The sequence below is a fragment of the Aulostomus chinensis genome, chromosome 10 (assembly GCF_037954235.1).
Source record: "Aulostomus chinensis isolate RoL2024-O1b breed Wild chromosome 10, RoL_Achi_v1.0, whole genome shotgun sequence".
NCBI classification, from domain to species: Eukaryota; Metazoa; Chordata; class Actinopteri; order Syngnathiformes; family Aulostomidae; genus Aulostomus; species Aulostomus chinensis.
The window spans coordinates 24,960,603-24,974,952 of record NC_141329.1 but is presented as its reverse complement, the minus strand read 5'-3'; the positions used below and the strand labels follow the sequence as shown (position 1 = coordinate 24,974,952).

The following is a 14,350-nucleotide window of genomic DNA, read 5'->3' as shown; positions in this document are numbered from 1 at the left end:
TAAATGGATGTTTTGGGACAGTTTAGCTGCTTTAGCTTATATTTAACTTCCGATTAAATATACATGGCTGACTCTTGCTGCATTCTGGAGGAAAAAAAGTATCGCAGTGGAGAAAAATGCTCCTCTGAGTTCAAGATGCCGAAACGTTCCCTCTCCAAACATCAGTGTCATATTTTCTCTGCCTCACTAAAACAAGATGATGCAATTCTCAAATCCAAAAGCAGCATTTATTAATATTTCCCCGAAACATTACATCAAATGCAGTATTTCATGAACAAATACACAAAGTGCAACATTTTATCTACATTCACTGTGGCTCATTCATAGGTATCTTTGTAAACTTTGGCATCTACACAGGTTCTGAGTACCTGCACAGCTATCAGACCCTAGAGGGGTCCCTGTGTAGAAATACTGCTGCACAGGATCAGTTTAGAGCAGGGAGCAAACAGCCTTGCACTGAAACCAGTACAGTGTAAACGGCAGAGACCCCTCTCCATCTGAGGCACACGGGCCAGTGAGAGCAAGAGAACATTTGGCCTCCGGGGGCTGACTGCCCGCTGCCCCGCTCCTCCTCCACACCTCCTCCATCCAAATGCAGCTCAGGCTTGTCCAGTCGACCGCAGCACTGTGTCCACTGTTCACTAGAAGCTGTTTGGTGGCCTGGGGCTCCAATCACAGGTTACACCTTTACACTTCTAATCTCCCCTGCCTTTGTGCACACTTTCTGACTGACTCCCCTCTACCTGCATTTGTGCCTCATGAGCAGAGAGGCTGGTTCTTGTAAACTCGTCAATCCCCTCCTTACTCTTCAGGATTCAGGCTGCACCGATGCTGGAACTCTTGGCCGTGCTCATGGATCCATTTGTTTGCCACTGAAACATACACAAAGTTGGAGACGGTCAAAGTATCTTCAAGAATGATTATTCACCGAGAGATATTTCACAGGAGAGGCCTAATCTTTCACATGCTGTTAAGGGATTAAGTCATCGTCTATATCAAATGCTCTTTCAATAATTGCAGAGAAATTTCACACAAAAAAGCCTCGAGGTAAAGTCATGTGATCACCAAGGTCAGCGGAGGGATGACTGACATCATAATCCAGTTAGAACACGACTGCTACGGCTTAAAACAACAGCATAAATTGAATTTTTATTACTTTTATTTCCTCTAAAATGGAGTTGAGAGCGAGCCTTAGCATCCATTTCAGAAAACAAAAGTTTAATGAAGCAAAACAGGGAAATATTTCTTCAGCTTCTTTGAGATGATTAATAATAGCTTAACATGGTCCCTGACACACATTTCCGCCACCAATCAGCAGCAGATGTAAGCTTCCAAGATGAGCGCTCAGTGTCTGAGCTGCTCTCGGTAACATCCTTAAATGAATAATGCAGTGCAGATGTGCCCTGGCGCTCATAGATGAGCTCCTCCTATATAACAAAAATGCTCGACACTGGAAAAAAAAAATATTATGAGAAACAGACCATCATTCGGATGCAGAAAAACACAAGACAACAAGGAGCCTCTCTAATTCAGGTGGTTGAGTGACTGACTCTTACCCCATTTGTCACCGATAAGCACCGGGCACCCAGCATGCAGTGTGTCATCATTTCCTTGACCGTTTCTGTGGAGGTTCCACCAGAAAATGGCAGATTTCTGCAATTAGAAAGGTCAGAAATTACAAAAGTTCTCAATTAGAGCTGTGGTAAACCTATTTATCAAATACTGAGAAGCCAGAGCCAAGACTGAGAACATTATTTTATTAGTCATCGTATTAGTTTATGGGTTTCTGCTATTTTCAGCAAGGAAATGAGGTCTCAATAAAAAGAGAGGTTAGACCTCACGGATGGCCTGGTAAACCTTCCATAGCAGCTCATGCATCAATCCAAAAAATTTCAACATCTCTGAGGCTCAGTTGTACAATAGCAGTACTGTGGTGGGAACAGTCATGGTTGTTGTTGTTGCTGGGATCTGATCGTGTAGGATTTTGACAGCTGCACTGGAGAATGTGAGGGGGTGTGCGGAGCGAGGTGAAAAATCCTTTAGCTTCAGGCAAATATGACACACAGACAAAGGATCCTGATTTGTGTGGTTACCTCCATGACGGGGACGCTGAAGTTGGCATAGATGAAGGCTGTGGAGCCACCTGCTTCCACCGAGCTGAGCTGTGGAAAAGGACATTCCTTCACCAGTGTGTCTTGTGTTCATGTGCTAATGTTATGAGAAGATTACCACGCTGTTTCCAAAGCCTCACAAGTCATCATTCATTTTCCTTACACTCAAACTGTCACTTTGGATTACTAATAATAATAAAATTACAAAGAACTTGAGCACAAGAATATTAAAGTAAACCATATATTGCAACACAGAATATCTCAAAAACAAAATTCATGAGTCAAGTCTGAGCTCATACGGTAGCTTGTTCCAAGAGGCTGCAACACTCATGGCAAAGGTCTCATTTGTTTCCTTTTTAATTTAGACTTCTGGACAGCCAGGGGGAATCTGCCCAAGGGCGTCTAGCTGCTGAATCATAGCGGGTCTTAAGAAAGTACTACTTTACTCACGTATATCATGAAGGTTGCCACTCGATTTCCAGTTTTTAACTTAAACACGGGACTTGAAGGTGACTGCATGTGTGAAAATGCAAACACACATTCAATATTTACTTTTGTCATCATTATTGTACATAATCCACGATTGTGTTACATGAGTGTATGACTTACTGTAGCGTGGTCAAAATGTGGTTCATAATGACCACCAATCCCATAATTCACCACTTGGAGGTACTCAGCGTATGGATGCGTCACATTCAGACCCGTGAGCATGGAGATCCTCTGATCCAGCTTCTCCACAATGGAGTGTCCCGAGCCCTTCAGCCATGCACTGTAAAAACACATATTGAATGTATTTATAGTTTAGATACTGTTCAATTATCAGTCGTTTGAAAGTTATTACTCCTACAACTGTGTTTAGAGGAAAAAGCCAACTTTTTAGTCAATGTACTGATTTGCCATCCTCCTTGGAGCAACAAAAGCAGATAAATACGATTCTCTCATCTGCGCATGTAGTTCTTTGAGACTCGCAAAAAGCCACTGACTGCCAGCTTAGCTTAATGAATGGTGCAGTTGGTGGGAAATCTTAGGATACCACACTCAAAAGTCATCAGATAAATCAGGTTCAGGCTCTTGTTTTGTTCAGAGGTAATCGTCGTCATATTCTCCTGCAAAGTCGACCACGATTAGGAGCAGTAGTCGCTCTTCTAGTTGTAAACAAATGTTTTCTTTTGAAGGCCGCAGAAACAATAGGGATTTGGAGGTTCCGCATCAAATTACTGCACCCAGTCAGGAAAAGTGTTCCATGGATCAGATTCTACAATTACCATTGTTATTTTGTAAAGAACGTTATGCACAGCTCTAGTTATGGCAATGCAGACAGGAACTGTTTGGCAGAAAGTGTATTTGAGGACTTTTGATGGAGGTATGCAAGCAGTTCACATGCACTAACATTTATTGCACTAAACTCACTAGCGGTCAGATGCTCTCTGTGTGTCTCAGCTCACTGATGGATGCACAGAGGAGAGAGGGGTTTCTATCATTGTCTGGTTTTAGGGGTGAAAGTGTATTTCCCAGCAGGAAAACTCAAATGTTCTTCAGATTAACATGAATCTAATCACTGGCAATTAACAGCATGTCATAAAACCAGGTGTTTAAAATCTGGTACCTCTTGCTGATCCGATAGTCTGCTGTTGCTTGTTTCTCTCCAGTTGCCACAACTGATCTTCTCAACTTTTCAGCAGAGACAGGAAAAAAAAAAAAGCAGCATTTTTATGATTGTGATCATTACAGCATCCAAGCTTAGATGTCCATCTCCAAACACGGACTAAATATGAGCTACAGCATGGACACATAAGCTGCTGGCAGGAAAACAGAAATCAGTTCAAATAGGAACAGGAACAGAATCTCCAAAGCTGCCATGATGATTCCCTTTAGCCAATCTTCACATCTTGCTTCCACTGTCTTGAATAATTGAATTATTTAATAATTTTTGACTGAAAGGTAGCACGACATTATGCAAAAATGTGCTAATGACTTTACTCACTTGCCATTTCATCAACATGAATTCAAATGCAAGAGAACCTCAAAGTCTGTGTCTGGAAGCAAGTCTGCTCTCCTTAAGATTTAGTTTCTGAGACTGAAATTGCAGAAGAGCCTCAGAATCTTTCAAATTACACCCTGAATGTGCTAGCTGTAGCTCTGATTTCGTTTTTCAATCAAACTGCAATTTGATGTCATGTGGGGCTCACAGGAGGGCTCACTGCTCCAATAAACAGCTTAACAGGAGGGGAAAGAACCAAAAACCATGTCAAAATATTGTTTCACGCATCACTTCCTCCCCAAGAAAACATACAATAACAACTTTTGTCAAAACAAGTAGCCTTGACCAAAGAGTAAACCGTTCCTGTGGCTAATGAATGATACTCCCACGTGACAAATTAATACCATACTCTGGGCCTGTTTTCAATCAGCCCACAAGCTGACATGATGATGAAATAAGTACAAGGGTTTCCATCCGAGCAAAGGATGGAAAAGTCATTAACAATTACAAATCCTTATAGACACCATAGGCATCAAGTGGGTTAGCTCACCGCGTAGTCCCCAAAGTAACTGAGAGAAAACCTCGACGACAACGTGCTGACTTTTCATTTAGATGAGAAGAGTATAGAATGATACTGTGACAGATATTGAAGCAATCTAGACGTGCCCTTGGAGTGGGCCAGTAGAGCCCTGCAGGATCATTTGAAACGTTTGTGGTGCTCAGCCAAGTTTCATAGTAATGTATTCCTCATTCCTTAAAGTCTTACTGTATATTTGGAAGCAGACCAAGTCATCCTCCAAAGAGTCCAAAATCTTTCCATCAGGAAAAGGTATACAGTTGACCTACACCCCTGCAGTCACACAGTCCAACAGGAGGACTAAGTAAAGCGTGCTTATTCACCAAATGTCATTTTGATAAACATCTTTTCTTTGAGTACAATAAATACAGTAAAACAGTCACATTAAACGTTTCCACCTTTAAAGCGCAGTTTCTCTTTTAATGCATATCTTGGCACAAGAAACACAAAATGAGGCAAGCTGCCCACTGACGCTTCTTCTCAGGGTCTCATGATAAAAAAACGACCAAAGACAAAGCAAGACTAAGCAAACCTAGATGAGGCTGGACCTGGATATGTGCAAGCAGGAACTTGTGTTGATGAATAACGTACAGCAGTATGTACTGTATTATATGTGTAACCAAGGTAGAGGGAGGATATGCTGTTGGAGCAAACTGTGGGGCAAAACCTCAGAAAAAAACATTTATTTTAAGAACCACAGCAACATAATTTTTTTTTTCTAGAATGCTATATCCACATCCAGCTTCTGTTCACTGGACAGGTCACAATCTCAGTCAACAACAGGCCAAGGCAAGGCTGCCAAGTTTGCACCCACATCACCAAATCACCTTCCATCAGCTTTTCTGCAGTAAAAACTCTCTACGCTACTATTTTCTATGAATGTTTAAGCATCGAAAATATTAGAACGGCAATCCAAGTGAAGAGCGTCAATCAAATTAGGAGTCCCAGCGTGTGGGTATTTTTCTTATTTGGGTCAGATGAAAGACAACGCCGTTTCCTTATCAATGCAAGAACGACACCAGTGTTTCCGTACTAACGGTGTGAAATCTTGAGGGCAAACTATAAGAGACGCTTGTAAATATTTTGGATTGCATTACTAGTGAAACAGGTTTTAAAATGATAAATCAATCATCATAGTCACAAGCTGCCCAATAGCAGTTTTCAGTTCTCCATAGTGGAAAGCTAACCACAGCAGCAGATGGTAAATGGAAAGCCTCAAAGATGTTCAATCACAAAAACATTCGCTTCTTGAGGTACAAGATGTTCAGATTGGCAACAGCAGCATTTAAATCAGTTTCTAACATGGCCTCCTTTCATTTCAACAAACTTCAACAAACTGTCTTGATGTTGCAGTCGTTAAGTTGCAGCAGTAAACACAATTAGGCAATCCCATGAGGGCACTCAAACTACCGCAAAATAACAGCCAGGAAACACGATGCACAACGTGATGATGTCACAGTGAGGTTGTAGCCAGGTGAGACTGTCTGTGTATGTCTGGAAATGCACTTATCTGCAACCCTGATGAGAAATTAGAAAATAACTGATCAATCAGACAAGCATTCTGACAGCTCGTCTGCTCCCCAACAGTAATCCAGCTCCTGATTGGATCTCGTAGTTAATTTCAAAACAGAGTAAATGGGATCTGTCGGAGCAACAAACAGCAGCGTCGGCGTCACTAGAATATAAACACAGTTCTAAGTGCACTTCTGCAGAAATAGGCACAATAAAAGCAATTAAACCAGAGGAGGACTAGCAGTTTCTCAGCTGAAAGGACATTTTTACAGGTCTTCTGACTGGATTTGGTATGGGACTGTGTCACCTTTTTTTTTTGTTGTAACTGTCAGGGCAGGTACTCCTCCCTCTCATTGTCTTTTAAGAATGGAGGGTTTCCATACGGAACCACAGAACTCAGCTTTTGAGCCTGAGAGATACGGACGGTCTCAACAGGCTCAAAAGTGTTAAGTTGACCTTTAGGAAACAGAATGTCTCCCTGTTTCTGTGTCATCATATTGGATGTTTGAGTGGATTTTTTTGTCATTATCAGCATATTGATTATTGAGTATGGTGGTGTGACTTGTGTGTCTGAGCTCTATCCACAGTTCACCTTTAACCAATGTCTGTCAGCATAAGAGGTGGGTGCACTTGCTGTGAGGTTAAAAACCACAGTCAACAGGGCTTCTCCTGAGGTGTCAAGGAGGGAGGTTTACTCAGTGTACAGCATTACCCACTGGCCAGCGTTTACACTAACAAGGGAGCTAAAACCCATGGGCACTAGTCTTGAGGTGTTGGCAATTTGGGATTACTCATTGTACAGCATAAGCCACTGGCCAAAGCTATACCAGAAGGGCTCAAGAGGTGGAGTTCTTGTCTGGAAAGCAGAGGCGCGATGATTCAATCCAGGCTTCCCCTGAGTCACAGCGTCCTTGATCAAGATACTGAACCCCTAGTTGTTCATGATTTGGTGCCTTGCATGACAACTTCTGATTTGTGTTGAATCACCATTTTATCATAATTAAGTGGCACACATGAGTTCAGTGACCTTCAGCTTTGACCACAAATTCATTTCAGTACATGCTTGATTCAGGAGAATCAGAGGGACAGACGGACAACGCAGAAACATCCAAATACCAAAGCTCGATTATGAAACCATTTGAGGTTCCTGAAAATGGCAGTGCTGGATGGAAAACCACTGCTCTTTTTCTTAATGCATAAAAAGCTGACATATGTATTAGAAACACGTTTCTTTACCCACAAGTCATGAGATAAAAGTGCATTGCTGGCACTTACTCCTGGCTGGGCGAGCCTCTTGATGTCTTCGGTCTCTGCATCGGTGATGAAGTTGTGGTAAAGGGCCACGTACGGCTGCAGGCTCAGCACTTCACGTCTCATTGGCAGCAGTTGCAGCCCCGGACTGCCGTTGGTGAAATAGTCGCAGAATAGTCTGGGGTTTTTAAAATGCATTGGCTGTTAAAAGAAACATGGATCTAAAGTCCATTAATGAGAAAATGCATCTTTGAAAGTAATTTGCCGAGTCAAGGAGAAGAGAATAGTAAACCTGCAGGGATAAAAATTCAAACAAGAGAACTGAGCCAGACTTGTCATGATAATATGATTTAAATGAAAAATATACTAATACAACATATTTATCCTCCACTTTTTCCATTTCAGTCTTAACTTTTTCAGTACACTTCCAGCATATAACATTAGAAGCCATTTACCCCCAGTCTATAGTATAATAGCAAATGAACAACACAGGGAGAATTAGATGTATTAGCATGTCCCTTTCAGGATAAATATACATTGAAAAATCAGCATTCTTGTTCACATATGTTATTACAGTATTATACAGTTAAGAGCACTCTATTGACTCCGTCTGCTATTTTCTTGGTGCACAGTGTGTATGCAGACTCATCATTAATGGTGATGCATACCTGAGAGCCTTGGGTCTGGCAGAGTCTCTCATAAGTGTCTCTGGTCCTTAAATAATTGGTCGTGGGCCTCTTCAGCCCTCCGCCCCTGATCGATACAGGCGGACTTGTAACCAGCAACTTCTCGTATTTCTCAACATTCTGCAAAACTCTTCCGTTCATAGGATCTGAGAAGACACGTTGAAACAGAGTGAATATTTATTCATTGTTGTGCATATTTCTAAATCAGGGAAGAGCGTTCTTAAGGACTTACTGTGATGCAATAACTCCTGAGACAGACTCATGGCGTAGGAGATGTTTCCTGTCTGCATCAATGAGAGGAATTTAAAGCAGGCTGTTTTTATCATTCCTCTTAAAACTGCGAGTCCATCGACTTACTTTAAAGTGGGAGAAGGCCAAGTGATCCAGAGCGTCCTCTAAAGTTCCCTCGTTCGCGGGGTTCCACACTCCTCCCGCGACCCTGAAGAGACGTACCGACTCCTCCAACCACTGCACTGAGTGGTAATAGTCCTCCTGCTCATAGGCCACCTGTGTAAAGAATAAAAAATAATAAATTACTTAATACAAGTCGTATCACCATAAAATACACAAGTTCACATTACACATCAAAAACAGTCATCATATGATTTAGTAGTTCTCATGAGATGCTTTGTAGACTTAAGAAATGTTTAGTGTACTTGGAATGAAATATTTCTTTCTTTCTCGCCAGATCTACTTTTAAGGACATTCAAAAAGTTATACACACAATCTTAAAAGGTTTGTAGTTCTACAGGCAGGAAAGTGAAAAGGTAAGACACATTTAAGAATAATAAATTCTCAAGTTTGGTGCCTGACACTAAGGCCACATTTCTTGACCACGTATCATTCAGATCACAATCCTGCAACAAGTGGGACTCAGCTGACAGAGGAAGGCCAAGCTGTGGTGCCTACTCCCGTACAGGGGCCAGCTGCCAACTGAGGCAAGTCTAAAGACAGCGTCCGCTCCCTTCTGGATAATAGTGAGGCTGATGCGGCTTCCTGGCAAAACTGGACATTGTGATCTTTGGTCAGTGGTTTTGTGTGAATGAATGATGTGCGCTGCAACACTACAGGGGAAGGTTGCACAGCTGCCAAAGGCTAGAAGTGATGAATGGATGGGTCATGTAGAGTCTCCCCGGGAGAACTTTCACTCTCACTTCTTGAGATTCCTGCTGCTCTTTTTTTTTTTTTTCAGACTTCCTCGGTCTCTTCTGGGGCAAGAGATTACAGACGTTTGCATCCTGGACAGAACTTTAGGAAACACCTTTAATGCAACACTTGAAAACAGTTTGAAACTGACTTGGACCTGATTAAGAAGGTGTTGAGTGAAGGCCTGACACTGCAGCAGAGACAGGGTGTAACTACATTAGGCTCCTCCCATTCAAGATTCTATCCACAGGTCCTCCACACGCACACACACACACACACACACACACACACACACACACACACACACACACACACACACACACACAACAAAAAAGTCCATTGTAGCATTTACACCCCCAAATCACTCAGACACATGACTTATCTTCCCTGCCATGACTTGACAACCATTTAACAACATCACACCTCATAATTTATCAGCTGTTACATCGATGCACCAAAGAACCAATGAAGTATATAAATGCAAGCCTACGTTTGGAGAGGATATGTGAGTGGTGAAATGATGGATCTTTAAAATTAAACCCAAAGTAACTGAAAAGCCATAAACATCTGTTACCTTCTGGTTTTGAAAGAGTGGTTTAACAGCTGTAAAAAGAAAAGAAAAGAAAAGAAAAGAAAAGAAAAAAGCGTGTGCAGGCAGCTTTTTTCTTGACAACAAGCTAAAACTAAGATTCTCTGTTCACAGATTGCCTCAGATAATCTAATCCTGAGCGTAGGTAACGTCTGCTCTTTGCTCAAGTCTCCTGTGCGGCGTGAGATAATGTCTTTTCCATACAAGAGGATGTCTGTCTCACACACTGCCCTGCCCTTACACATCACCACCAAACATAAACAGTGGAATATATTTGTGGGGAAGCCTTTTTTCTCTTTTTCATGCTTATATAAGAGCATATTCATCTTCACACGAAATAGATTCCCAGCCACAAAATGGGAAGAATTCCACTTTTCCCAGGCAGACTGTCTGGATTCCCACCACACAATGACTGACAGGTTTGGAATAAAAGCAGGGTTTTGGAGTGTGAAGTTAATCAGGGAGGGCCAATTTTCAAAGCAACACGTGTTAAATAGCTCCGAGTCTCATTACTTCACATGGGCAAGGATTTTATGAGGGGTGAAAACATCTTTCAACACTCTCTTGTCTCATTTCCTGGATGCAATGATGAATACAGAAACAACAGTAGGATAAGAAGGAGAAGTCATGCATGGTGTACCTTTCCAACCAAAAAACAGTCATCCCCAGATAGCGCGACAGAAACTGCAGGCATGTGGACATCAACAAGCTTTCCACTGGTGAATCTCTGGAATTGACCCCTTGTGAGACTGGCAACGTGGAGAGCGTATACATCCTGCAGCCTCATCAGCCCTTTTGCGGCCCCCTGGAGGTCTTCCAGTTTGGGCAGATCAGCCTCTTCCTCCTTGTAACTAGACCTGAGGGCTGGATCGCAGAAGGCCAAGAGATAAACTGGGGGGGAGGGTTGGGTGGTGTCAGTAGTTAAGTGTGTGTTTGCGGAGGGTGTTTGCCCATCGTCACCAGATGTGTTTGTAAAGAAGAGCCTACCTTCAGTGTTCTCCACGGCTTCTTCGCTGTAAACTACATTCAGCCACTCTGACTGCAGCCGCTTGATGAGGGTGAACGCCACCAGCGGGTTCGCCATCGCAGCTGCAGGCCCTTTGTAAACCTCACGATGCAGGTCAGACACTTTGACATAGAAACTGGGGGGGGGGGCATTGGTTAACTCAAAGGATGGAAAGATACATTTGCCACATTCACCACAATCATCATCATCAGAGCAGAAGAAAAAATACAAACCAAAATGACTTTAAATTACAGAATAATGTGAAATTAGAGGTAGTTATATGGTGTCATGGTGATTTCCACGAGGGTTGAATCATACAAACACAAATGAGTTAAGAGTGAAGTCTTGTTCTCCTGCAGTCACCCTGAATTCAGTTTGATTGAGGTTTTCAGCTTTTAAAAAAACCTCAGCAATTCCAGGTATTTAATTCATGTTACTCATGTTGCTTCTGGTTAAAATGGTTATGCTCATTTCACCGAATCTGCCCCCAAATATGAATGATAAGAAACCGAATTGTACAATATCATCATGCGACGGGTCTTTGACTTTAGTTTAAAACATTCCAAAATGCCTGGAACACAGACAGCAAAAAAATGATTTTATTAAAACTGCACCCATGTTTTGTATTTTTGCACATGCTACATTTTTCTCTTAAGATAAATTTTGGTAAACTGCTTGAAACTATCACGCTACTGATGCCATGAGGTCACCTTTCATGCATTTACTGAAAAGGATACACGATATTAGATTATTTTTTCCCAATATTTATTGTAAAAATGTAAGTATTTTGTAAGTAATTTTCCCAAATGCTGATATCTCTCAAAGTTATTTGTAAAAACAGAACACAAGTTTATAGGATCTTCACATTTTGCAGAAAGTTATTTTACTTTCAGCACATTTCTATGAAAATACACCGTATGGGCAAACTTAAAAACAGAAAAATGGCTAAGACGGATCATTTAACATTGAAGGTACAGGAATAAAAGAGGAAAGTTTAATTTTGAGAAGTTTCATGCCTCAAAGTCAAATATACTGAGCCGGTGCAGAGGTCTGTCTGAAGAGGGGCTCTAACCCTGAGCTATCATCCCTGTAAATCCTCCACATGTGCTGTCATGATGTCTTGAAATGTTCCATTATTATTTACTCTCTGTGGAGCAGCCAGGATCTGTCACCAGATGATATCATCACCAGAGACGTGCCCCCCCCCCCCCCTTAACCCTCCTCATACTTTCCCTGAAATTACAAATAGTTTCCGAGCCTTTTACAATTGAGTGGAAATAAGAATAATTATACTTTGGGCTTCTTGACATCTCTTATCATCGGCCCTGTCACCGTCACTCACCGCTTGATGTCCTCCAGTCTCTCCATCTCGTGGTCAATATAAGTTCTTAAGTAATTGATCAGTTTCCGTTCAACACTGATCGCCTGCTTCACGTTCAGCAGCGACGTATACATTTCCCCTGATGAATCCGGGATCACGGTCAGGAGACCCCAACTCAAGTATACACAGGCAATGGTCTTCATCCCCGGCACAGAACCTGGTCCCCGGTACCTAATTGTTTCCTGCCGTGCCTGAGCTTTTCCCTCCGTCCTGAACATGAGCCGAGATCTTCAGTATTTTACGGCTGGCTCTCTCTGAGAGAAACGTGCCTCTGCAGGGCTCACTGGGATCTCCCTCCTCACATCTGAGATCAGCTTTCACCGCCTGTTCCTGGGACAGACCTGCAGCACCCACCCCACGCCTTAATAGCCCCATGATAAGTGGAATATTGAAAAGATCCGGGACAGTCAGTGGAGGCCGTTCTTGCATGTGTTAACGCTCGGGTGCAAACAAATCCCCGATGAAAATGAAATGATAGATAAGTTGTTGAAGTCCGAAAATAGATAACAAAAGATGTGCCTCTTGATTGAGTTTTGAGAAATAGCGACGCCTGCAGGTCGAAACTTGGCACTACACCCACGATGCAGTAATAAATCTGAACGGTGAATTCCACGCAGACAAACGACACTTGAAAGCGTTTTTTTTTTGTTTTTTTTTTTTTAAATTTAGACTCTCATGACGTCAAGTATCAGTGCCTAGACCGGTTTTAATCAAAGTCAGATTCAAAGACTGGCACAGATGTTTGCATCCCAGAAGTAATGGTAAAGGGGAAAAAAGTACAATGACAAAATGACTAAAAAAAAATGAAATTAAAACAATTTAAAAAAAAAAACTTCATTGCCACAGAAAGTACACAAGGAAATACATACTGACAGACAAAATGTGGTTCTGCTCTAAGAATATATACACAAATGTGTATACGGTTTCAAATATAGATAGAAAATTTGTGAATTTTTTTGGCAGAAATTATACTGTGAGAATTGTGTAGACGCTGTAATCTTGCTTGGCTCCTGAGCATTTCTCAGGCCACATGCTGGGACTGAAGATGCACTGAACAGTGCTGTGCACACAATAATCACTCCTTATATTTCTTTGTATGAATGGACTCTCCGGTTAAAGCAACATGCAGCAGTTTAACTCAAAATAACAGCGCTAATCTGGATTCTAGACTGATTTGTGAAGGTTTAATCTGTCCTCTGAACTCTTCCTCTGCTGTGAAATCTGAGCTGAATGTGCCTTTAGAGCCCCAGTAATGAGCATCTCAGCTGCTTTTCTTCTCCAGTTCTCCTGAAGGGTTCTCAACACACCAGCGCCTCTGGTTTAATTGGCCTGCTGAATGCAGCCAAATTTATATTTAAGGAAAGATCCCGGTTTGGCCGTGCCAGTAGGTTGAGGTAAATTACATCTTTCTCAAACCTATGCAAATTTCATGGTTACAATAACCATGAAGTTAATTTTAGAGGAGGTTTTCAGAGAAGTTTGACCCAAATGTTGTCTGCCAGAGAAAGTCATGTGATGATGATAGCATGGTGCGGTGGATGAATGGCTAATACATTCCAATCCAGGACACTCAGGTTAAATCCCTTTCATATTGTTGACTTTTTACTTTTAGACTCAGCAGACTAACTGCTTCTGACACATTTTGGTTAGTAACTGGGCAACACAACTACTTGAAGCAGGATTTTGGGAGGGATTTCAATCAAGGTCCATTATATGGGGAAGACAGCGACATCCTGTGGCAAAGTGTGGTATTTTGATAAGCCTTCTATTCTTCTTCCCTGTGTGTGTGTGTGTGTGTGTGTGTGTGTGTGTGTGTGTGTGTGTGTGTGTGTACTGCTGTTGTGCTGATGCCAAACGATTTTGTTCCTTCACTCTTGTCATAATTATCTCAAAGCATCTGTCACCTCAACAGTCAGACAGTCTCATTGAGACATTTGAGTCGCTTCATTTGTTGCGTTAATCAACAAAAAAACAACAACAATCGTCATTTAATACATTTGTACGTGTGAGGCGATGATATAAGCAGCATTTGAGATGCTGAATGTTTACTCAGTTTGTTGTTGTTTTTTTTCCTGAAACATTGAATATTATTCACATTTCATAAATAACA

General features: G+C 41.8%; 1 protein-coding gene across 1 annotated transcript; it reads right to left on the bottom strand.

The window, feature by feature from the left end:
- Nucleotides 1–318: 318 nt before the first annotated feature.
- On the bottom strand, nucleotides 319–12,481 carry p4ha3 (prolyl 4-hydroxylase, alpha polypeptide III). Its single transcript, XM_086215267.1, has 13 exons — nucleotides 12,202–12,481; nucleotides 10,841–10,995; nucleotides 10,494–10,717; nucleotides 8,476–8,625; nucleotides 8,351–8,402; nucleotides 8,101–8,264; nucleotides 7,457–7,633; nucleotides 3,718–3,782; nucleotides 2,721–2,880; nucleotides 2,562–2,624; nucleotides 2,094–2,162; nucleotides 1,557–1,653; nucleotides 319–872 (listed from the first exon to the last, which is right to left on the bottom strand). The coding sequence occupies exons 1-13, from the start codon at nucleotides 12,456–12,458 to the stop codon at nucleotides 802–804; spliced, it is 1,704 nt and encodes a 567-aa protein (XP_086071393.1). The 5' UTR covers nucleotides 12,459–12,481; the 3' UTR covers nucleotides 319–801.
- Between the last annotated feature and the right edge of the window lie 1,869 nt (nucleotides 12,482–14,350).